General features: G+C 34.3%; 1 protein-coding gene and 1 non-coding gene across 2 annotated transcripts in view; both read right to left on the reverse strand.

The window, feature by feature from the left end:
* The window catches only part of LOC140440976 (uncharacterized), a 34,321-nt gene extending 7,768 nt beyond the window's left edge, over positions 1–26,553 (reverse strand). The window contains exon 1 of the mRNA XM_072531337.1: positions 26,164–26,553. Within this exon, the coding sequence (XP_072387438.1) occupies positions 26,164–26,341 (178 nt within the window). The 5' untranslated portion in view covers positions 26,342–26,553. The remainder of the gene's footprint in view (positions 1–26,163) is intronic.
* On the reverse strand, positions 15,536–15,642 carry LOC140442543 (U6 spliceosomal RNA). The gene has a single exon (XR_011951069.1). It is a non-coding gene; the product is annotated as a U6 spliceosomal RNA (small nuclear RNA).
* Positions 26,554–27,132: the final 579 nt, after the last annotated feature.

Below are 27,132 nucleotides of genomic sequence, written 5' to 3' on the forward strand. Positions count from 1 at the left end.
AATTTGGGCTTTTTTGTTTTTCTTTAAGAATTTCAAGATCTTCATATAAATCTAATTTGAGGAAATTTTTTTGGGAGATATTGTGGATAAGTGAAACGTCTTCTGGGATATTGAGGGTGTGGTTGTGTTCTTTGAGATGTTGGGAGAAAGTGGAAGTGTTTTCTCTTTTTATGTGCTCTAGAGAGCGTGAAGAAAGAGATCTGCATGTTCTACCTATGTAGGTGGCATTGCAATCTGAACATTTAAGTCTATATACTCCACTCCGGTTCATATAATTGATAGGATCTTTGGAATTAGAAATATGTTGTCCCAGATTGTTGGGTACTTTGAAAGAAACATGGATGTTTTCAACCGAACGTTGGATGAGATTTCGAATATCTCCAGAAAGACTTTCATGATAGAAAGGGAGTGAAACATAGTTGGGTTTGGTGGTAAGGTCTCTGGGGAACGCAGTCTCCCGCAGGGTCTTAAGGCGTTTTTTGTGGATGAATTTGTTAATGATGTTGTGGTCATATCCGTTGTTGACTGCTATTTGTCTGAGTATATTTAGTTCTTTTTTGTAGTTTAAATCTGACAGTGGAATGCTTTCTAGACGATGGATGTAACTATGAAAAGCTGCATGTTTATGTGACATGGGATGGTTGGATGAAAATGGAATTACGTGGTCAGTCTGTGTAGGTTTCCTATAGATACTGAAGTCGAAGTGGTCATTTAATCTGGTGATGGTTAGATCAAGAAAATTAATTGACTTGGAAGATTCTAGTTCCATGGTGAACTTGATATTGGGATGAATTTGGTTGATTTTGGAAAGTAAAAGTTCAGCTGAATTGGAATTACCTGAAATGAAGACTAAACAGTCATCAACATAGCGAAACCAGTGTAATATTTCAGGGTTTTTCATGATCTGTGTGGATTCTAAATGATCCATGAAGACATCAGCTAATAGAGGGGAGAGACAGCTGCCCATGGCTAAGCCATCAGGTTGTCTATAGTAATTATTGTTAAAAACGAAGAAATCTTGATCTAAACAAAGTTGTAAAAGTTGGATAATGTAGGTAGTGGTAGATGAGGTAATGGAGTTGGCTCTTAGAAGTGAATGAACCAGATTAATTGTTTCTAGTTTGGGGACAGAGGTGAATAGATTGCTAACATCAAATGAAAGCATAATGATGTTGGGGTGAAGATTGATGTGTTGTAAATTATTGACTAGATGACTAGTATTTTTGACTGAGAATCGAGGGGTGAAGTTCGTCATATTATTAATTAGATTCAATATAAATTTTGATAGGATGGAAACTGGAGTGTTTATGAAACTAACAACTGGACGAATGGGAATGCCCTCCTTGTGTATCTTAGGTAAACCATACAGTCTGGGTGTCAAAGGGTTACTTGGAATTTTATAATATGGTGCAAAATGTTCAGAGAAAAAGTCTGTGAAATTTTTAATGTTATCTTTTAATTTGTTTATAAACTTTTTAGAGTTTTTTATTTCTTCACTTTACTTGCAACAGACCCCTCTAAAAAGTTTATAAACAAATTAAAAGATAACATTAAAAATTTCACAGACTTTTTCTCTGAACATTTTGCACCATATTATAAAATTCCAAGTAACCCTTTGACACCCAGACTGTATGGTTTACCTAAGATACACAAGGAGGGCATTCCCATTCGTCCAGTTGTTAGTTTCATAAACACTCCAGTTTCCATCCTATCAAAATTTATATTGAATCTAATTAATAATATGACGAACTTCACCCCTCGATTCTCAGTCAAAAATACTAGTCATCTAGTCAATAATTTACAACACATCAATCTTCACCCCAACATCATTATGCTTTCATTTGATGTTAGCAATCTATTCACCTCTGTCCCCAAACTAGAAACAATTAATCTGGTTCATTCACTTCTAAGAGCCAACTCCATTACCTCATCTACCACTACCTACATTATCCAACTTTTACAACTTTGTTTAGATCAAGATTTCTTCGTTTTTAACAATAATTACTATAGACAACCTGATGGCTTAGCCATGGGCAGCTGTCTCTCCCCTCTATTAGCTGATGTCTTCATGGATCATTTAGAATCCACACAGATCATGAAAAACCCTGAAATATTACACTGGTTTCGCTATGTTGATGACTGTTTAGTCTTCATTTCAGGTAATTCCAATTCAGCTGAACTTTTACTTTCCAAAATCAACCAAATTCATCCCAATATCAAGTTCACCATGGAACTAGAATCTTCCAAGTCAATTAATTTTCTTGATCTAACCATCACCAGATTAAATGACCACTTCGACTTCAGTATCTATAGGAAACCTACACAGACTGACCACGTAATTCCATTTTCATCCAACCATCCCATGTCACATAAACATGCAGCTTTTCATAGTTACATCCATCGTCTAGAAAGCATTCCACTGTCAGATTTAAACTACAAAAAAGAACTAAATATACTCAGACAAATAGCAGTCAACAACGGATATGACCACAACATCATTAACAAATTCATCCACAAAAAACGCCTTAAGACCCTGCGGGAGACTGCGTTCCCCAGAGACCTTACCACCAAACCCAACTATGTTTCACTCCCTTTCTATCATGAAAGTCTTTCTGGAGATATTCGAAATCTCATCCAACGTTCGGTTGAAAACATCCATGTTTCTTTCAAAGTACCCAACAATCTGGGACAACATATTTCTAATTCCAAAGATCCTATCAATTATATGAACCGGAGTGGAGTATATAGACTTAAATGTTCAGATTGCAATGCCACCTACATAGGTAGAACATGCAGATCTCTTTCTTCACGCTCTCTAGAGCACATAAAAAGAGAAAACACTTCCACTTTCTCCCAACATCTCAAAGAACACAACCACACCCTCAATATCCCAGAAGACGTTTCACTTATCCACAATATCTCCCAAAAAAATTTCCTCAAATTAGATTTATATGAAGATCTTGAAATTCTTAAAGAAAAACAAAAAAGCCCAAATTGCGTTAATCGCCATGTTTCATTCAATCGAGATTTTCTCCCTCTCCATCGCCAACTATTCTCCTAACCCACATTCCCAATTTACTTCTATAATTAAAAATCCATATTCATTATTAGTCTATCATCCTCCTTAGTTAATTCTAATAACTTTTCTTCCAATACACTTTACTCTCCATTTATCACACTCTTTACTTTTCAAACCAAATTTCATTTCTTAACCACTATAACCAATACTTTACATTCCTCTATTTCGTCATTTCCAAATTCAGATCAGATCACCCGTCATCCCCCACCCCTTCCCGACTATTAAATTCTTATTTTACTTCTTCACACAATTCCCTCAGGGTTTGGCTTCGGTTCTCTGGGGACCTCAGCCTTCCGTAGTCTATCCGTTTATCACAATTCTCTCAAATAACACCTTAATTTTTTATCCTCTTTACTCAAACTGAACAGAGCCACCAACAACAATTTCAGTTTACTAATATATTTAATATAGACCAATAGTTCATTCAACCTACCAACTTATAACTTAATCCTTTATTTTCCTTATGTACCTAGTGTTGCTTTATAACAGATAGGGCCTTTTCTCAAGTTATAAGTTGAGTACTTTATGACCAGCACATTATAAAACCACTTCCAACCATCAATTTTTGTCCATTTCAGATACCTGTCAACACCCAAAATATAACTACATCACTCAGTTTGTTAACACCCAATCAGATATTACATTTATGAACTTGCAACTCAAGAAATTCTACATTTTCCAGGTACCAAATGCTGTTTTTTGACATACAGGGCCTAATATAATTGAGTTATAAGTCAATTTTTACATCTGTCTTATACTACAATAGTTTTATTCCATTCATTGAATAATATTCTCACATATCAAACATATTAATTCCTATACTTTTCAAGAACCCAACTGTCCACCTGTGTCTAGTTTCCATTTTCCAGGTACCAGATGTTATTAAAACATAAAGGGCCTTATATTAGAATCTTTTCATCACACCACTTGACACTGTATAGTTGGTTGCCTAACTTTAATCACATAATTTTCTCACCATAACTTTATCTTACATACATAATTTACAACAATAACATTGATGGTTGATACTGTTATAATTTTATTTTATTTCAATTTTTCACAATTTTTAAATAACGTTGGCTTTTGTCTTAAATAGACACATATAGTTACACTGACTGCTCTGTCACAACTTCCGTCATAACCTGCCAAGATTGTCATTTTAATCAGTTGCTTTATTGAAGTCCTCGTAGACATACCGTCTCAGGACTTGCAACTTATTGCAGAGTCATATGTCGCCATGTTACCAATCCAACGGTAACTTTACCATCTAAATTGTAAAACAGACATTATGTAAACTAAATTTCAATTAGCAATTTTTAAAGGGTTTGTAACCCCATATTTAGTGGCTACATCCATGTATTAACTTGTAAGTATTAACCACATTTTACACTAACCTTAGTCAAAACTTAAATTATTTCAATTCTTTTTAATTAAGTGGTTAAATACTTTTAGGGTACTGATGATGGAATACTTATTCCGAAAACGTTTTGCCAATTTAACATAGCCCAACTGGGTTTTTTATATACCTTTTTATACAAAGGATTTTATTCAAAATTTTTTAATATATGGTATACAGCCAAACACAGGAACTTAGTTTCCTTGTGGATTATACGAATGACTCTGGAGGGTTCCAAAGCTATGGTGAGAATAGATGGAGATATGACGCAGAACTTTGATATTAATCTAAATTTAGAAGCTGTTTTTAGAAAACTGGAAATAAACGGCTGTATTAATACAAGATCAATGCAAATATGCGCATATGCGGATGATGTTGCCACAATTAGTCGTAACAAAAGGGTATTAAGCGAAAAAGTTATAGAACTGAAACGAGAAGCTGCTGCGTTTGGTCTATACATAAATGAAAGCAAACCAAAAAAGATGGAGTGCACAATCAACATGAGAATCTGAAGGTAGACAACCATACCTACAAATATGCCTCACTTTTCCCTACTTAGGCTCAATAATAAATGGCAACAACAACATCAGTCAAGAAATACAAGTACGGATTCTTAGTGATAATAAGTGCTTTTATGCATACAAAGACTTAATGAAAAGTAAGTTACTGAATCGTGAGTCTAAGCTTAGAATCTACAAAACACTAATTAGACCAGTGGTCACATATGGATGTGAAACATGGACCCTCTCAATCACTGCTGAAAGATACTAAGGAAGATATTTGGACCAACTCAATGCAGTGATGGTTCGTATAAAATTAAAATGAACCACGAACTGGATGAACTAATGCAGAGCGCAGATATTGTTAGATTTGTAGTCATAAAGACTAAACTGGCTTGGTCACTTAGAAAGAATGCCAGATAATCGAGCTGTAAAAGTAGTCCAGAGATGGAAGCCCCAAGGAAACAGAACAAGAGGAAGGCCCCGTAAAAGATGGATAGACGACGTATATAGGGATCTTAAAATAATGAACATCAGGGAGTGGCGAAGGAAAGTATCCGACAGGGCAGAATGGAAGAACATTGTTAAGCGGGCCAAGACTCACAAAGAGTTGTAGCGCCATTAGAAGAAGAAGAAGAAGATGTTAATTTAATGTCAAATTACCCTCGTATTGTCGAAGCTTTTCACACCTAATGATATTCTACACGCTGTATATAACATTCTAAATTTGCCACTACATATCCCTGATTACTTAAACATATTTAGGTTAATTCTGTGGGTTATCCAACTATTAGAGTAAATACTTAAACTTTCATGATGATTTATAATTTGATGAGGATCGGAACGTTAAAGGCCGGCCATCTTTTTCAATTATACATAGTTCTTAATCAGCTTCGAGCACCGTTAAGCATTCACGAGTGCTGACGTAACATATTATAATGCCACCGAATTTAGCTGAAGAGGCTTTTGAATCATGTTAAGTGAAAGAATTTAAAACAAAATATTGGTATTTTGTTGAATATTCGTGAAAATACGAATATCAGATTGTAAATAGTAGTTCTAAGTTTAAAATACACACAATAAAATAATCTAGGGACACCTATAATAATAACTTTAAATTTTGTCGATTATTGTACAAATTTGGACGGTACTGCTGATACGAATGGCAATAAAAAATTTAACAAAACTTCAATATGTGTTTTTTGTCTTAAGATAAAAAGCAATATTTTTTTATTGGTGTAGGATTTTCGATGTCTTTGTGGATTTTTATTTAGTTTTGTAATTACCAATAATATAGAGATATTACTTAAATCTCAAAACGCAGTGGCGTGCTATCGGGATGCTTTAAGCTGGCAGAAGCCAAAGAAACGTTGCTGAGGTCCCAGGGTTGCTGAGGTCAAGAAACTGGTGATGTTGCTGAACGTCATAGAGGTCGTATAAGGATAACCAACTAGATTGAAGATCGTTGTATTAGGTTATGTATACAATGTAACTGCATCACAATTACAAATAACGCTGCAAGAGACCCATGAGGTGTTTGTAAGCGACCAAATTATTAGAAATCGACTGCATAAAGTAGACTTAAATACTCGAAGACCTGCGAGAGTGCCTGTGGTATCCAGAGGAAAACGCGCTCATCGACTTCAGTGGTCACAATAACACACAAATTGGGTTAGACATGAGTGGACCTCTACTTTGTTCACAGATGAGTCCTAATTTGGATTTGCACCAGATAAAAGACGGACAAGAATTTGGAGACGATCTGGCAATGCTGAACGATTGGCCACCGTGCAGGTGGTTCACAGACAGCAAGCCGGTAGTATAATGGTATGGGGTGACATCACTATTGGTGAAAGAACCATTCTTGTTTGTCTGGAACGGTTTCTAAATGCAACAAACTACCGCGATATTATTCTCGAACCTTGTTTCCTCAATTTTAATTCATGCACGACAATAAGCGTCTGCATACTGCCAGAGTATTGCTGACATTCTTCGAAGATATTGAAGTTGAGGTTTTACCATGGCTTACACAAACGCCAGACTTAAACCCAATTGAGCATGTATGCGTTAGATACAAGACAGCAACTGTTTAAGGGCCTTTCAATGGAGTAGAACAAAATACCGCAGCAAGACATTGACCATCTGATCATGAGTTTACCTTGCAGATGTAGGATAGTTATCAACAACCGTGGAGGTCATCCACTATTCACTTTATATTTTGTAAGCAAAGCTTATCTTTCTTGTAAATCATTTTCAGTTTGGCTGAAAAAGTTTTCCCATGATTATTATTCTATATTTGACTTTAAAATCGTTTGTATTTTTTTCCTTTGACTTATTTTATAAGTGCTTGCGTTATTCGTGTTTGTTTTCAATTACTAACTTTTTCACTTGTTGATTAAATTCCTTTTTTTTTCGTACCTAGGACCTCATAAACTACTTTTTCAATACATGTTATCAAACTCTATTAAGCTTCATTTAAATATTAAAATCACGGTATCTTAGATTGTTATTTCATGTATTGATTAAAGCATCTTTGGTAAAGCTCTTACACGCTATCTACTTACAGCAAAGACACTTGAATTTTTTTAACTATTGGATTTAGAGTGTATGTTAGTAATGGACTGAATTAAAGAAAGAGAATCAGTGCATATTGCTAGAGATTTGCTATTAGGTAGAGTCCTTTCAAGAGCTTTAAGGATTCCATATAATTCTGCAGTATGAATACTACAAATGGTTGGGAGTCGATGTATAGCTAAGGTTGTGATTTCGGTACAGGCAGACCCAGTATTTTATCCATTTTTTGAGGCGTCGGTGTAAAGAATTTGGATGTATTGGATGTAGTGTTGAAAGTAGGTATCTTTTTGGTCCATGGAGGAATATTGGAGGTACTAATGGGGGTGGTTATTGTCAGGTCTATATCTTCTAACAAAAGTTTTATATATATATATATATATATATACAATAGCACTAAAGGCCTTAGAGGCCCATGGCTTAAAAAGTTTGTTCTTTCTTCATTTTCGCTTTTCTTTATGTACTGAGATCTTCTCTGGCTCGATATGTGATTTTTCTCCATTCCTTCTTGTTATTCATTTTTCTTTTCTGGCCTTGTAGTCCAATTTCTTCCATATCTTTTTCTACCTCCTGATTCCATCTATTTTTTGGTCTTCCTTTTCTCTTTTTTAAAGTTATAGTGTAGTTCATTACCCTTTTTGAAGTCCTCGTGTTCGGCATCCTTTCTAGGTGACCTCGCCATCTTAGTCTCTGTGCCTTTATAACTCCTATTATGTTAGGTTGATTATATAATTTCTTTAACTCATCATTTGATCTTCTTATCCATAAACCGTCCCTTATTATTCCTCCATCTATCTTCCTCAGGATTTTCCTTTCCCATATCTCCAGTAAATTTTGTTCATTTTTTGTCATTGTCCATGTCTCACTGCAGTACGTTACTATTGGTTGTATAGTTGTTTTGTATAACTGTATTTTTGCCTTTCTTGATAAAAACTTGCTTTTCAACATTCCACTAAGAGCATGTACACTTCTATTGCCTGCCATTATTCTAGCTTGTATTTCTTCTTTAATGTTAGGTTTGCGTGATATTATTGTACCTAGGTATGTAAATCTTTCTACCATTTCGAATTCGTATGATAATCTTTCTTCTACTTCTACTTTAAACTTTTGTCCATCCCTGAACTGATCATCTGTCCACTGCATACATTTTGTTTTAGTTTCATTTATGTAAAGTCCCATTTTCTTTGCTGCTTTTACTATTCTCTGTACTATCTCCTGTAGCTCTTTTTTTCCTCTTGCCAGCAACACTATATCATCCGCAAATGCCAAAACTTGGTGTCTTTTATGATATAGGAGTCCTTCTCTATTGATTTTCGCTTCTCGCATTATTTTTTCTAGGCATAAATTGAAGAGTAATGATGACAAAGGATCGCCCTGCCTTAATCCTTCGTTTACTATAAATTTGTCCGATACATGATTGTTTACTTTGACTCTGTTTTCTGTATTCTCTAAAGTAAGATGTATCATGCTACGCAACTTTCTGCTAACTCCCAGTTCCTCAAGGGTCTCTTTTAATTCCTTCCTTTTTATTCTATCGTATGCTTGCTGGAAGTCGATGAATAGCGCTATCGTTGGTAAGTTGTGTTCATAGCTTTCTGCTTGTAATTCTCTGATTATGAATACTTGGTCCGTTGTGCTTCTCCCTCGTCTAAATCCGCACTGGTATTCGCCTATTATATTTTCAACTTCTTTTTCTAGCTTATCTTTTATGGATTTTGATAGGATTTTATATACGGTATTTAGTAACGCTACTCCTCTGTAATTACTGCATTCTGTTTTGTCTCCTTTTTTGTGTAATGGGCAAATAATGGCTTCCTTCCAATCTTCGGGTATTCGTTCTTTTATCCATATCTCCTTTATGATCTTGTATATCCAATTATTTAGCAGTTTTCCACCATATTTCATCATCTCTGCTGTTATGTTATCGCTTCCAGGGGATTTGTTGTTTTTCAGATTTTTTATGATTTCCTCGATTTGTTCTTTGCTGGGTGAATTATCTTCTATGTCTTCTAAGTGTTCGATTCTTGCTTCTGTTTCCACGCATTCTCTTTGGTTTGACTTATTATTGCCATTTAGTAATTCATCAAAATACTCTTTCCATCTTTCGGCAATTTCTGTTTCCCCGCTTATTATCTCCTGCTTTGTTTTTGACGAATATGGGTTTTTGTTGGAAACCTTTTTTTTCATTTCTAGCACCTTGATATAGGTTTTTTATTTTTTTATTTCTGTAATTCTCTTCTATTTCTTTTAGCTTATTTTCTATGTGTTTTCTCTTCTTTTCTCTCAGCACTCTCTTTACTTTTTGTCTTTGCTCCCTATATCTATTCTTTGTCTCTGTTGTTTCTTTCGTGATCATTTCAATCCTTAATGATTTTCTTATTTCTATTTCTTTTTGGCACTCTATGTCGAACCAGTCTTTCCTCTTTTTATTCTCTTGTTTGTTACATTCTTTTGCTGCTTTGTTCATTATTTGCTTTATGTTTTCCCATTTGTTCTCAGTTTGCTCTTCTATTTGTATCTTTTTTAGTTCTCTTTCCATTGTTTCCTCGTATATTTCTTGCTCTTTCTTTGTTGCTAATCGAATTGGGTTATGTATACATTTCTTTTTTTTATTTTGTTTGTGTTTTCTGGTATCAGTTGCTTAATTTTGATGCCCACCATGTAATGATCTGAGTCGGCGTCTGGTCCTCTGTATGTTCTTATCTTCTTTATACATTGCTGTTCTTCTTTTTCGATGAGCACGTGGTCTATTTGGTTTTTAGTCTTTCTATCTGGCGATATCCAAGTTTCCTTGTGTATTTCTTTTCGTTCGAAATATGTGCTCATTATGATCATATTTTTTTCTCTTGCGAAATCTATCAGGAATTGTCCGTTCTCATTAGTTTCATTGTGTTTACTATACTTTCCTATTGTCGGTCTAAATACTTCTTCCTTCCCTATTTTGGCATTTGCGTCGCCTAGAATAATTTTCATATCATATCTGGGTATATTTTCGATTGTTCTGTTTAATTCATTGTAGAAACATTCTTTGACATCATTATCTTTTTCTTCTGACGGCGCGTGAATATTTATGAGAGTGATTTTTTGGTATTTTCCCTTGAACCTGATACTACATATGCGGTCTGATACTGGTTTAAACTCTACTAGTGCTTCTTTTAGCTCTTTTCTTATCATAAAACCTGTGCCTAACGTTCGATTCTTTCCACCGCTGTTAAAAAACATTGTATCTTCTATTTCTAATATATCATTTCCCAGTTGTTTCGTTTCCTGTAAAGCTACTATGTCAAAATGGAACTTTTCGATTTCTCTCGCTAAGTGTTTAAGTTTGCCTTCTCCATATGTGCCTCTTACATTCCATGTTCCCAAAAGTAAGTGTTCTTTTCGTAATGTTTTCTTGTGTTTTGGTCCCGTTATCATTTTTTTCCTCTTTTTTCCTTTTTTCGTATTATCGCTAACCTTGTTCTGTGCTTGTTTCGTCAACTTTATTCCAGTAGTACATTTAGTTGCTAGTTTTTTGATGTTTTTTTACATATTGCGCCTTCTTTGTCATTCCACTTCCATTCGCTGTTATTTACCCATATTTTTTTTACTCCAATCTTGACTTCATTTCCTTTATTTCTTTCTTCTTGAGCAATGTTTCTAATTGTTTTCTGTATTTCTCGTTCTTTTGTGGTTGCATCTTCGTTGATATATATTTTGTACTCTTTAATTTCTTTTAACTTGTGCTTTTTTTCCATTATTTTTCTTTTTTCTTCCTGGTTTTCCAATTCAATTAGGCATGTTTTTTCGCCTAACTTGTGAGCATTCCTTATTTTAACCTCTACTCCTATATGTTGTTTGATGAAATTATTGATTGTTCCTTTTAACCCTGCTTGCTCATATGTGTCTATCTTTAGGCCGTACATAACTATGTTATTTATTCGTCGGTGTTTTTCCATAACTTCCATGTTTTTTGTTATTTCTCTGAGTTCCTCCTTGATCTCTATATTTTCTTGTTTCAGTTCTGAATTTTCTTTTCTCAGCTCTCTGTTTTCCATTATGAGCTTTTCTATCGTTTCCTTGCATTCTTGTTGATTTCTTTTTATTTCCTTAATATCATCGGTGAGGTGGCTCACCATTATTAGTAATTGATCAATTTTTGTTGCCTCATTTTTTTTCTCTGGAGTTTTTGTTGGTGTTCTCGAAAACTTCTTGCTCTTTCTGAAAATGTTATCTTCTTCCTCGCTGTCTTTTTACAAAACAAAAGTTTTACTAATTGTAAAAGAATGTACACAGATCTGTCTCTATTTTCAGGAACTTGATGGATAATATTGATTAGTTTGGTTACTGGATTCTTTGGATTGGCGGAAACTCTAGTGAAATAAGCCTAAGAATAAGAAGTATAAAAAGGGTAGGTTTGAAAGATTCAATGCTAATGCTTTCACTGGGACTAGATCTAAATGCACCTAGACATATACGTAAAGAATGTTTACCCGAATACTTACAACAACACTAGAAAAAAAGTTGGATTTCTACCAGCCACAAACGATCACCTACAAACAGTAAAATCCTTAATAGAAAAATCGATAGAATATCATATGAACAGATAAACAAATCACTGGTACTTATCTTCGTAGACTTTCACAAAGCCTTCGATACCGTGGAATTAAACAGCATTATAACTGCTCTGAACAATAGTAGAATAGACTACCGGCTTACAAAGTTAGTACAAACATTGTACCAAAACGCCACAAAGCGTGTAAAACTACATGATACCACCAGAGAAATTCATATAAAGCGAGGTGTGAGACAGGGCGACACTCTCTTATCTAAATGATTTATAACGGTCCTCGAATACGCATTTAAAATGCTAAAGTGAGAAAATAGAGGAATAAAAATAGACATGGAAATGCTCAATCATCTGCGTTTTGCCAAAGATATAGTACTTATTACCGAAGATCTACGTGAAGCACAAAAAAAATGCTACAAGAATTAGAAAACTTATCTTTAACAGTAGGTCTAAAAAGGAGCATCAGTAAGACCAAATTTATGACAAATTTGGTTCCCAGCGAATACCTTCTTCTTCTTAGCGTGCCCTATCAAGTCCCCTTGACGTTGGCGATTAACATGGCGAAACTGTCTCTGTCTTGAGCTATTCTAAAGAGTTGCTCAGCTTTCCTCACTCCTGTCCACTCCCTGATATTCTTCAACCAAGAGGCCAGCGAACACCTAACCATTCAAAATCAAGTAGTAGAATTGACAGAAAAGTACATATATCTCGGTCATGAAATAAGAATAAGCAAGGATAATCAGACCTGTGAATTTCAACGACGCATGACACTTGCTTGGGCGGCATATGGTTCACTAAGAGACATCTTTAAGAGCAACATCCCGATAGCTATGAAACGGAAGACATTTGACCAATGCGTTCTTCCTATTATGACATACAAAGCAGAAACTCTCACTCTCACAAAAACAACAGCACTAAAAATGCGAGTGGCACAAAGGTGTATGGAGAAATCAATTCTCGGCGTGACAAAAAAAGAGGAAAAAATGAGGAACCAAGACTTACGGAAAAGAACAGGTATCACTGATGTCGTCGAACGCATGAAAAAGCTGAAATTTAATTGGGCAGGTCACATAGTGAGACTAAAAGACTCAAGATGGACCAGAAAACTAATTGACTGGCACCCAAGAGAAGACAAGCGTAGCAGAGGACGACCACCAACACAAGAAATGGCAACAAGACGTACAGAATCGTAAAGAGTGGAAAAATAGGAGATATCTATGTCCAGCAGTGGACAAAAGAGGTTGCATGATGATGATATATGTAAGGAGGTCTTTTGTATTGAATTTAGAGATTTGAGATAAGTATTGCAGACGGTCATATAGAACATGCTGCAGTAATCTAATCTGGAGCAAATAAGAACTCTATAGATTCTTAATAAGATTTTTTCTTCAGCGCCCCATTGCTGGTGGGCAAGAGTTTTTAAGGAGTTCGAAAAATATATTGGTAATTCATTGAAAGATACCACAACAGCAGACATCAATATATTGAACAAACAAATAGTCAACACAATACAACAGGCTCAAACTAAATATTGTCCGACAAGCAAAAAAGATGAAAAACTGAGTCAACCCACGAAAACCCTTATAGAACTAAGGCGACAAATAAAAGGAGATAACACTACAAGCAAAGAAGCGATAAATCAAATAAATAAGACGATCACAAAGGCAATAAGAAAAGACATAAGAAACTACAATGTAGAAAAAACAAAACAGGCAATAGAGCAAAATAAGAACATGAAAGTTTTGAAGAGGAGCGTACAAAAGGGGAAAATAGAAATTAACAAACTGAGAAACAGCACTGGAGAAGAAACAACGAACAGAGATGAAATATTAAGAATAGTCGAAGAGTTCTACACAGAGTTATATAGATCAAGAAAAAAAGATAACAATACGGAACCTCCAATTACACTAAAAACTGGGGTATTAAACCAAGGATCAGATTTAATGCCCGATATAACAAAATCAGAAATCAAAGAAGCCCTGAAGAAAATGAAAAATAATCGAACCCCGGGTGAAGATGGAATAGTATCAGAAGCACTAAAAATTGGAGGGGATGTATTACTTGAAAAAATTAAACAACTTTTCAATATCTGCCTTCACAGCACCAATATTCCAACAGACTGGAACAACGCTACTATGATTCTATTACACAAAGCAGGAGATAAAGCAAATTTAGAGAATTACAGACCGATTAGCCTCCTCAGCCATATAAATAAGTTGTTTATGCGAATACTAGTTAAGAGAATGGAAAGAAAATTAGAGACTTATTAACCAAGGGAACAGGCAGGATTCCGAAAAAGTTACGGAACAAATGACCATCTACAAAGTATAAAAACCCTAATAGAGAAAGCAGTGGAATACAATAAACCTCTAGTTCTAATATTTATCGATTTTCACAAAGCCTTTGACACAGTTGAGCTAAGCAAAATATTACAGGCGCTTAAAGAATGCAGGCTAGATTATAGATATACTAAATTATTTAACAAAATATACCTGCAGGCAACAACCACTGTCAGATTACATACTAACAATAATCGCATAAAAATAGAACGGGGGGTTAGACAAGGAGACCCAATGTCACCTAAACTTTTTAATACGGTGCTAGAACATGCTTTTAAGAATTTGGATTGGATGATAAAGGGAATAAAAATAGATGGAGAATATCTAAACAACTTACGTTTCGCCGATGATATACTTATAATAGCTGAAGATCTAGGTATGGCAAGAGAGATGGTACAGGAACTCGTTGTGGCTACAGAAAGTGTAGTTTTAAATATAAATATCTCGAAAACAAAAATCATCACCAATTTGGTACCCAACCAGAACATCAGTATTGGTGGAAAAGAAATAGAACTCGTAGATAGATATAAATACCTGGGACATGAAATTATGATTGGCAGGGATAACCAGACTCATGAACTGAAGAGAAGAATCGGCCTTGGGTGGGCAGCATTTGGAAAACTGAGAGAAACTTTTAAAAGTGAGCTGCCCACATGCCTAAAGCGAAAGGTATTTGATCAGTGCGTCCTCCCAGTCTTGACGTACGGAGCAGAAACACTTACCTTAACAAAAGCAGCAGCTACCAAACTGAGAGTCACGCAGAGAAGAATGGGGCGGTCCATGTTAGGAATAACTCTGCGAGACAGAATAACCAACGAAGACATCAGGAGAAGAACCGGAGTGACTAAAATGGAGATGGGCAGGACACATAGCCAGAGTGACAGATGGGCGATGGAGAAAGAGGTTATTGGAATGGAGGCCAAGGGAAGACAAGAGAAGCGTCGGTCGACCACCTACAAGATGGACTGACGATTTAAGAAGACTCAATAAAAACTGGATGAGAGCGGCGCAAGATAGACGGGGTTGGAAACATGAGGAAGAGGCCTATGTTCAGCAGTGGACTCTTGAGGCTGGATGATGAAGAGTTTTTAAAATATTCATACAATTGTATAACGCTTAACGATTTTGCTTGTCATCCTTGTGCAGGGGCAATGCTAATCTTTTCTGTATGGTTCCAATTTTAGTACATGTACCGCCGAAGCGAGTACATACATCTTTTAATATATTGATTATGTAGTAATAATTAATATTCGTACTAACTGATTAAAATATGCAGCCAAAATCATCACAACCCTAATTAAAGTCCACACGACGACATGAAGGAAAATAAAGATAAATGTCCTTGAATCAGCGTTGAGTTCCTCAATATTAATATTAAAATTTGACTTACATATTTTTCAAAATATAGCAAATACGTGTAGGCGTGAGAATTTTTTGTTCCATTTTGTATTTCTTGTCGTCACTGTATAATTCGGTATCATTCACCGTTTAAAACACCCATGACAAATCGTTGTATAACCAAAATAGCACAAACGATCCTTAATGCCTTTTAAATTATTGTTATAAATCCCTGCACAATCCTTTTTGTGTGCCACGATGGCGTCATTCATAGACCAATTACCAAAATTAAGTAACGCACGTAACCAAAGTGCCAAAAGCTTTTAGGCTGAAAGCTTCGCAAGTATAGGTGCCAGGTAGTATCAACCACCATTTTGTGGTGTTCTTTGCCGTGTCATCTTTTGGCTTCTAGCCATTGACATATTTATTTAAAAGCGGTTTTTTGCTTACTTCTATTTACGTCACGGATAATGTGGGTGTATAATAGAGAATAAAATTATGGAAATGGACTATACTGTCGTGTATGTTTACAATGAATACTTTTCCATTTAATTCCACAGTATTAACGCCACTCACTATCTGTTTATCTTAATTTTTAGTTATTACTACCTTATTTTGAGAATTCATATAAAAGTAAGTTTTTTTATATATTGCCATACACATATGGATATATGTGTATATATGGCTATACTAATAGCTGATAGGATAGATGAGGCCAAAGAACTTTTAAATCAGCTCTACCTTTCCTCGCTAGAAGGGGGATTGAAAATAAATATATCTAAAACCCAGATGATGACAAATCTTGTAGTCAGCGAAGATATATGTGTAGGAACAAGATCCATAGACCAGGTAATGTCCTATAAATACCTAGGTCATGAGATTCGCATAGGAAAAGATAACCAAACCGTTGAGCTTCTCCGTCGTATAAGACTGACTTGGGCAGCCTTCGGCAAGCTGAACCATATTTTCAAATCGTCTGATATACCAATATGCCTTAAAAGACAAACGTTTAATCAGTGTGTTTTGCCAGTGTTAACTTACGGTGCGGAAACGTTGACCATGACAAGGAGAACAGTTCAAAAGATCCATGTGTGTCAAAGGGCGATGGAGCGTGCTATGTTGGGCGTTTCACTACGAGACAAGATCCCAAATCGCCAGCTACGACAAAGAACAGGAGTGGCTGATGCAGTAGAGAGAGTAGCAACACTGAAATGGAACTGGGCAGGTCACGTGGCTCGAATGACAGATAATAGATGGACAAAGCGGATATTGGAATGGAGACGATGCCTACCGAAGCAGAGGTCGTCCACCAACACGTTGGACTGACGATCTAAAACGTTGTCATAGGAATTGGATGCAAGAGGCACAAGATCGAAACAGATGGAAAATTATGAGGGAGATCTATGTCCAGCAGTGGATAAGCGAAGATTGAATGATGATACACATATGGAGTACGATACGAATCATAGTTTAATAGAAAAAAAAAAGAAAAAATTGAGTAGTCAAATAGAACATCCACATGATTGGGCTCGACTAATTCGGCAAGTTGGGAGAAAGTATCAATTTTTAGTTACAGACATGCAGCGCTTTCCGTTTCTTAATTTTGGTGACTTATTTAATTCCGTACTAGTTAACCGCAAAACTGATACTCAGAATGACAAGAGAAACTAAAGACAGTTTCGTTGGTTGCGGTATGAAAAATCTAAAGAGTTTTAATACAAGTTGTCTTTTAACAAACAAAGAAGAACCTTTTAGGACCATAGATTTAGGAAAGATCGGAAAAACTGCTAGAAATTGATTACCCAAGGAGGCATATCACAAGCCTTTGCCTATAACGATAGAAAAAGAAAAGCACCTAATGGACTTACTGCCGTACATATTAAAATCACTGTGGGACTTTTACAAAAATCTAATAAAGATTTAGCTGATGTGTCCCTGATTCATCAATTTCTGACGACGATTAAAAGTTTGAAGTATCTTTTAGCTAGGTTTGTATGCTTAGGTATTTAATGTTTTTAGTACTTAAATATACGTCGTAAGTAAGCTTGTGTTACGATAAATATGACTCATATTTAACCTGTTAACATGTTATTATTCTAAACAAGACTGTTTTCGTAGATTCTCTGACCCGCTAGAAACCTGTCTGGCGCTCCCTTCTGTTCGAGAAAGGTCAACACAGGTCGCCGAGGGGATTCCAGAATAACGGCGATGTGATATATATATATATATATATATATATATATATATATATATATAGAGGACCTTTTCATTTTGAAGTTAGTCGGAATAATAATATCGAGTCGAGTTTTGAAATGTAACGCGCGTATTGTCGGGAATATAAATTGTAATAAATGTTGTAAATAAATTATATAATTATAGTGTAAAATAAATTAGTGTAATATTGTACAAATAAAGACTTTAATAAACTAAGTGTTAAAACATTTTATAATAATTAATAAATAAAGTTAATAAATTAGACTAATAAACCGAGTTCACTTGTATTAACATAATAAAATTTTCGATTATCCTGTGTGTTATCATTATTATGTTCAATTACAAAGGGGGTGAGTCGTATGCTTATTTGTGAAAATGCAATTAGGAAAATTACATATAAAAAAACGTTCAAGTAATTACTATTTAAATGGGAATAAGCCATAATTAAAGGTTAAAGTAAGTTTATTGTCGTTTCAATTTCCACTTCGGAAATCGTTCTCAAAATACGAACATTATAAATTAAACAAATTTTGTTTTTTTTTATTTAATTTTAATTTAATTTTTGTTTAATTTACTAATGTTTTTATTTTGATAACGATTTCCGAAGTGGAAATTGAAACGTCAATAAACGTACTTTAACCTTTAATTGTGGCTTATTCCCATTTAAATAGTAGTTACTTTAACATGCAACAAGAAAATAGCTTCAGAACAACTTTCAAGTAGATTATCATTCTAAACAACTGTAAAAAAAATTACTTTTTTGTAAAATTTTAAATAGTGTTTTTCTCGTTTTTAAGTTTTATGATTTCATGACTTATCCTCCTTTTCACCCGCAACAGCGCATTAATAAACGCTGTTCATAAATTATTCTTGAAAATCATACATAGTCGTATAAAAAAAACTGGAAGAAGGAATAGACGATGGGGCAGTTTGTTTTCAGAAACCGACTAGGAACCAGAGAATCGTTATTTACCTTTTCCGTCGACCGTCCATTTATGATCAATTTTAACACCCTTAAAATCGTTGATTAATGACCCCTGTTAATGAATGATTTTCTGTTAATGAACGATTTTATTATAGGCAACACAACATACATTGCTTGCATAAATTAATTAAACGCTCTGTGATTGGCAGTGACCTGTGGTGTAGGCAACTAAACCTATACCTATTTATATTCGAACTAAAAAATTAATTTATAATGAAGTGGCCGCTGTTAGTACTACCTGTTATTGTATGTCATTATTTACTTTATTGTTTAAAATTCTGTGTATTTAAAAAATCAAAGGATGGATATTGACGTAGAGTTTAATTTAACTCCACCAGAATTTAACTTCTATCACAGAATTTACAGAGGTCCAAGAAGACTTAAATATAAATTTATCAAAATGCTATACAGCAGATAATCATTTATCAATATCTTTCTTTAATTTCAGTAATTGCACCATTTCGAATATTAATGTTTACTATAATAAAACTACCACTAAGGAAACTTTGAATAAAGTCAATGAAAGCTGAAAAAATTGTTGTTTATCGTTAAGTAAATAAATATTTAAACTAAGATATCTTTATTTCTAAAAAGTACGGTCGAAAAGTTTTGTAACGAACTCGTGAATTAAAATGGCGATTAACAATCTCGAACATTAACGCGCTCGCTTCGCTCACGCGTTAAAATATCTCAATTGTTAATCGCCCTTATTAATACACTTGTTGGTTAAATAACTATTAATATGATAGCTCAAAGATGCATGGATATGGATGTGGATGTGCATGTTTGTTGATTTTCAAAAAGCGTTTGACAAACTATGACATTAACAGAAAAATTAGTCCAAACCTAGTCAAAAAGTAAAAAACATAGAGCACAAATTGTAATAGATAATGAAAACTGTTCAAGATTGAAATGAGTAGAGGAGGAGAGGAAATCAGTTAGGCAGGTTATTTGAAAGTAAAGAAATAATAAATAATGGCAGAACTATAAACAATATAGGATATGAAGATGACACCGTGATTATGGCAAACTCTGCTGAACAACTCTAACTACTCCTAAACAAGAGAAGCACTTTGATTGAAAAATATGGACTTAAATGAATATAGCATAGCAATGACAGACCAATTACAAAACAAGAATATGAACAGCAATATTAATTAATAAAATTATAAAACACAATAAAATACCGGAAGAATGGAGAACGAGCAAACTATTTCTATTATTCAAAAAAGGAGATAAAAAACAGCCAGAAAACTACAGAGGTATAAACTTGTTAAATACTACGCTAAAACTTACAACTAAAGTTTTACAAGTGCTAATAAATCAGAGGATAAGTTTAGCAGATGAAAAACAAGATTTTCATAGTGGAAGATCATGTAGAGATGAAATATTCATTATAAAGCAAATTACTGGGAAATCACTTAAGTATAATAGACCAGCATTTCTGTGTCTGATTGACCTAAAGAAAGTGTTTAACAGAGTATGACTCAAAGATGTAATCCATCTTCTGTATAACAGAGAAGTTCCCTGGAATATTATAAAAACTATCGAAAACATCTACCAAAACAACAAAATGGAAGTCAGAAGAGATAGACAACTTACAGAACCTATAGAAATACGCAGCGGAATAAGAAAAGGGGATTCATTGAGCCCCACGCTCTTTAATTTGATCATGGATGAAATCATCAAAACCATTAACAAAGGAAGAGGATACAGAATTCGAAACATAGAAATAAAAATACTCTGTTACGCAGACGACGCAATATTGATAGAGATGAAGATAGTCTGCAAAGACTGGTTCATAGATTTAACATAACAGCAAAAGAATTAATTATGACAATCTCATCTCAGAAAACTAAAACAATAGAAGTTAGCAAAGAACTAACCAGATAGTAAAATAGAAATTTATGGCATCAGTATTGGCAATATTTATGGCAAGAAGTAATGGAAATAAAATACCTGGGAATTAGACTGTCTAGCTATGGAGACGTGGACAAAGAAGTGAAAGATCAAGTACAAAAAGCAAATAGACTGGCAGGATGCCTTAATAACACTATATGGTGAAACAGACACATTAGAACTGAGATGGAGTCAAGAATTTATAAAGCCAGTGTAAGACCAATAATGACATAATACTCAGAAACAAGACCAGACACAGCCACAACGCAAACGCTACTAGAAATTGTAGAGATAAGAGTACTGAGAAGAATTACAGGAAATACGAAAGAGATCGAAAGAGAAGTGAAGACATTAGAAGAAAATGTAACGTACAGTGTACAAATGAATGGACACAAAATAGAAAAAAAGAATGGAATAACCACATAAGCAGAATGGAGAAGACCCGTGTCGGCAAAATACCAAAAGATGGAATGACAACCTTCCATAGAGGTATTAATCTGCCAATGAACAAGCAGAATTGCTTATAAAGAGGAAGAAGAAGCAGTACTACAACTTATCTGGGCCCTACGATAAAATGATTCCAATTCACTGACTTGCAGGCATATAAATTTGACCCAGCTACCTATGTAGCCCCGATAGAAAATCTACTCAAATCGCACTTTCCAGAGGTTTTATGCGAATCTATAATTTCCAAACATCCAACTTTATATGTATGTATATTCTGCAGAAAAAATATTTGGTATCATGTCTGATGGAGTTAAAAACTTTTCCTCGAACATTTTCTCAGCTAATAATCTCAAATTCACTTCTTCTGCGGTTACCACTTCCGCATATGTTTCAACTCCTTTTTCTTTTTAACATTTACTATAAATTTACTTTTCAGACTGAAGATTTCCAAAAGTTACAGTGACTTTTAACTGTGGATTGTTTGTTGAACATTGTGGTTAATGCGCTACAACGTACTTTTCTATTAGTTATGCAAATTTGCTTCAAATTTCTTCAATACATATAAGAACGCCTTCGTTAGTAGATACTTCAGTTAGTCGAAGCTGTAAAACAGCTTCTTGATTCGTGTTGATTTGTTTAGCCTCTTGCCATTGTTTTTATGAGTCAACATCAAGTGCGGAATCGGGTACAGTCTCCCTCGAAGATCTATATATCACAGCTTTTTGAAAACCGTCCGCCATTTTCAATTTTATGCGTTTCCTTTACTCAGTTACCAACCTCTGATCCCCTGGCGGCCATATCCCAGTAGGTACTGGCTTACCAATCCGGACAGACCGTGTTAAATCCGGGTACATACACCAGTCTTTAAGTAAAGAATTTGTAAAGCCAGTGTAAGACCAATAATGAAATATGCCTCAGAAACAAGACCCGATACAGCCACAATGCAAAGGCTACTGGAAACGGAAGAAATAAGAGTACTGAGAAGAATTCCAGGAAGTACGCGGAGAGATCGAAAGAGAAGTGAAGACATTAGAACAAAATGTAACGTGCAGTGTATAAATGAATGGACCCAAAATAGAAAAAAAAAAATGCAATAACCACATAAGCAGAATGGAGTAGACCCAATCGGCAGAAAAAGTATCGGACGACCGCGCAAAAGATGGAGTGACAACCTTCCATAGAGGTCTTAATCCGCCAATGAACAAGCAGAATTGCTTATAAAGAGGAAGAAGAAAATGAATATAAAAAGGACTAGTTATATAATAATAACAATATACACACACACACACACACACATATATATATATATATATATATATATATATATATATATATATATATATATATATATATATATATATATATATATGTGTGTGTGTGTGTGGAGAGAGAGAGAGAGAGAGAGAGAGAGAGAGAGATGGTATTAGACAAAGAATCTTTTTGCCACAGAAAAGACGCATATATATATTTCGGATATATACTAATAGAAAGGGTTGAAAAATACTAATACCTGGAAACCTGGCTTTAAAAAAATAATGATCAAACAACAAAAGTAAGGAAAGGGATAGAAAAAGAAAAAAATGCGTTTGTAAAAATAATAACAATTCTCTGCAATAAAGACCTTGGATAAGCACTGGGAGTAAGAGCTCTAAGATTGATTTGAACGGTAGACACTGAAGCAAGAACAATAAGCTACAGTCATTTGGACTGTGGTGTTACAGAAGGATGCTTAAAATAGCATGGACACAGAAGAAAATAAACACAAAATTATTTTGATTAATGGCCAAGAATAAGAAATAATAAACACAATAAAACTAAGAAAGTTACAATATCTGGAACGCGTAATAATGAGTGGACAGTAATATAAAATGCTAAAATTGATAATACAGGGAAAGATAAGAGGAGAATGGAGTGTGAGCAAAAGGAAAATGCCATGGTTGAAACTTTTAAGGGAGTGCTTTAGACGCAATTCAATTGAACTCTTCAGAGAAGCAGTAGATAGAGTACAGATAGTGATGATGATATCTAACCACTTAAAGAAGACGAAGCTGAGATAGATACATAGGTAAATAGAAAGCCGTATAGTAAATTTACATGTTGGTAAAAAAAATATGGCATAAAACGAAACTACATTGAAAATTCTGTTTATAAAAGCTTAGTAACATTCAGGAACGATTTTTAGCAATTTAGTCGCTGAACAGCAAAGATAATACTGGAAACAGAAATAGACTTTATAGAATATTTATAAGAAAATCCATATTAGAAACTTTTGTCCTTGGAAATTAAAACATCACGAGATCATTCAGAAGTAGAAGAACTATTATTAACGATATACGCCTAAAAGAACTTCTGCAGTATGGATATGCAGTACAAAAAGAAACCATACTGAATACCAATATAAATAATGAACTAAAAAAACCAACAGACAGAACGAAACGAGTACGCCCAAAGAGATCTAGTAATCAGGGATACACTATATGGAAAGATATCTGAAAGAGGATGACTGAGTGGAAAGAAAAGTTTGGAAACTGGGAACAAGAACGCAAACACATTCATAAATCCAGTCAAATATACGATATCATAAATTCTACAAAGGTTCGTTAATTATTTATTCAAAATTATAAATATACTTTATATACAGTACTACTATTTATTTATTAGCTACCGATGTACACTATTTTCTTGCGTTAAATGGACTTCGTTATCGCTATTTTAGCAAAACTATAGCATATATATTCTGTAGGAGTCGTCAGTAGGTGTAGGATGAGAAGAAGAACAAGCTAGATAGGCAAATACAGGGAGGACATTTAATATCCAAATCAAGAATGGTTCCAACTGTCTTAGGAAGTCCATTAAAATACAAATAAAATCTAAGTATATAAAATATCATGACACTGTAGAAACAAATGTTAACATGGACCCAACTAGTTTTTGGTCATTTTTGAAATCCAGAAGTAGTTTCAGGGGTTTACCATCAGCAATTAAGTTAGAAAACAATGTTTACAGTGGTTCTGATGGAGTTTCTAATGCTTTTGCACTATACTTTAAGTCAGTCTATAGCATCTCAAACGATATGAAGATACCTAAGTTTCATGGTATTCTAGAGTTTGATGAGATAACTGAAGAAGCCATTAGAGCTTGTGTAAAGAGATTAAAACCCAAGAAATGTACAGGTAAAGATAATCTACCTGCTTATATCTATAAGGGGTGTATTGACCAACTTGTTGAACCATTACAGGTTATATTTAATCTAGCTTTAAAAACGAATACCTTTCCTAAAAAATTAAAAGATACGATTATAGTTCCTATTTTTAAATCTGGTAATATAGACCAATTAGTATTTTAAATTCTTTGGCAAAAATATTTGAATCTATTTTATATAACAACTTATTACATTTTATCAAATCTTTTAATACATATCAACATGGATTTCTACCGGATATATCAACACTTACAAATTTATGTATTTTCACACAATCTGCTGCAGATGCCATAAATACTAAGAGGCAAATGGATGTAATCTTCACTGATTGTGCAAAAGCATTTGATAATGTTGATCATGGTTTATTACTAGAAAAACTGGGCACCTTTGGCCTTTCAATTAATGCAACATTTTTGAATTCGTATTTAGCAGATAGAAGTCAGCAAGTTAGAGTTAGTAATTTTTTCTCAGAGGAATATTCCGTAACTTCAGGAGTTCCTCAGGGCAGCAAGCTGGGACCACTCTTATTTGCTTGCTTTATACATGATCTTTCTAGTTGTCTCAAATTTTCCACTTGTTTAATGTCTGCAGATGATTTTAAGATGTTTAGAGTTGTAGAAGATCAATGTGATTGTCAACTATTACAACTAGATTTGAATGCGGTATCTAATTGATTTTAGATAAATAGAATGGATCTAAATGTTGAAAAGTGTTCAGTGATGACCTTCACACGTAACAGGAACTTTATTAAAATGGTTTATTATATCAATAATAGAGAATTGCCCAGAAAATCCGTGTGTAAAGATCTTGGTGTGAATTTTCAGCAAAGCTTGCACTTCAATGATCACTATCATTTGCTACTAATAAGGCTTTTAGGATGTTAGGATTTATAATTAGAAACACCAAACATTTTAAGATGATAGATAGCATAATTAAACTATATAATTCTTTGGTAAGACCACATCTTGAGTATGCTTCTGTAGTTTGGGCACCCCATGCAGAAGTAAATATATATTTAATTGAAAAGGTACAAAAAAGGTTTTTAAGATATCTATATGTTAGAAAATATAATTCTTATCCATACTTGGTGTCTTATCGGAGTATGTTTGAAACTTTCAAATTTGTAACACTGGAACAGAGACGGAAAATGCAAGCAATGCTACTTGTATATTATATTGTGAATAACTTAAAATATAAAAACTTATTTTTGATCAACTATATAAAGTTCTTGGTACCTAAGATTAACTTAAGGTTAAGTCATAGAGAGCTGTTTTTTTTTAATTGTGAGACAGACTGCTCGCCCATAAACATGATGAGGCAGTGCAATATAATAATAAAAAAAATAGCGACATAGATATCTTCAACACCAACATCAAAGCAATTAAATCTAGCTTCTATCCGCTTCGATCACTTTATCTTAGCATGTAGGTGTTAGTAATGTCAAAATCCCTACTTGTAATTACATTTTATTCTGTAAAATGTGTTTGTTGTGGAATAAATAAATAAATAATCTAATTATATTTATAACATACCGAATCTGCTAAACGTATGAAATTATGTTAAAATTAAGAAAAAAAATGTTATTTTTCATATTTCTTTTTTAACAAAAAAAAAATGAATATATTAAAAAACTAGCTGGCTTACCTTCTAAAATCTTCTGGTTCTTAGACATATCCAAAGCAGACTCCTGCACATCACTATCATCGTCTCTATCAACGTTCTGCTCAACTTTTTTACTCAAAATATCGTTAATCGAAAACGGCGTAACCGAACCGCCGCTTTTTTCTACCTTCAAACTGCTGTGATTACTATCGTCGTCCATTTTTTCCGCCGATTTATTGGTGTCTAATAACTGTCACAACACCCACGATGCTACTGTGCTTCCCCTAATAGATCTGCCAACACACTGCCGATGTAATAGAGAGTAAATATTATCCCGATGCCAGTCGCGTACATCGGTGAGCCGCTGGCGTTTTTCTTCTCTTTTCACCGGCTTTTCCGGGACGTCGTCGTTCTCCGTTTTTCTGAATTTTGATTCGCTGAGGGTGGGACTTGGAGGCACTTTGGCTGCCGTATCGTCACGATTTCGGTGCTCAGGATAAGTTGGCGGGTTTTCCGGGAATTGGTTTTTGATTTTGGTCTTGTTTTTAAAAGATACTTGTGTTGTTTCTACAAGTAAATTAAATATTGTTCTATTTTTAATAGATAAACAACACAGTTGTGTCCCGAATTAGATTATTTGCGACATAAGCGTATCAAAATACGTACAATAATTGCAAGAAGTAGTACATTTTGCTATTTTTAAGGTATTTAATTAAATGTTCTGTGTTCATATCTTACTTAATAGATTTATATTAATATTAAACGACTTATTTTGCTTCTTCTTACGATACCTATCCGTTCCGGATGTTGGCGATCAACATGGCTATCCTAACTTTGCTTGCTGCTATTCTGAATAGTCCGGTTGTCGATGTATTAAACCACTTTCTCAGGTTTTGAAGCCAAGATATTCTTCTTCTTCCTGGTCCTCTCTTTCCAAATACCTTGCCCTGAAGAATGAGTTGCAACAAGCCGTATCTCCGTTCATTCCTCATAACATGGCCAAGATATTCT

Source organism: Diabrotica undecimpunctata, chromosome 5, assembly GCF_040954645.1.
Source record: "Diabrotica undecimpunctata isolate CICGRU chromosome 5, icDiaUnde3, whole genome shotgun sequence".
In the NCBI taxonomy this organism is placed as follows: Eukaryota; Metazoa; Arthropoda; class Insecta; order Coleoptera; family Chrysomelidae; genus Diabrotica; species Diabrotica undecimpunctata.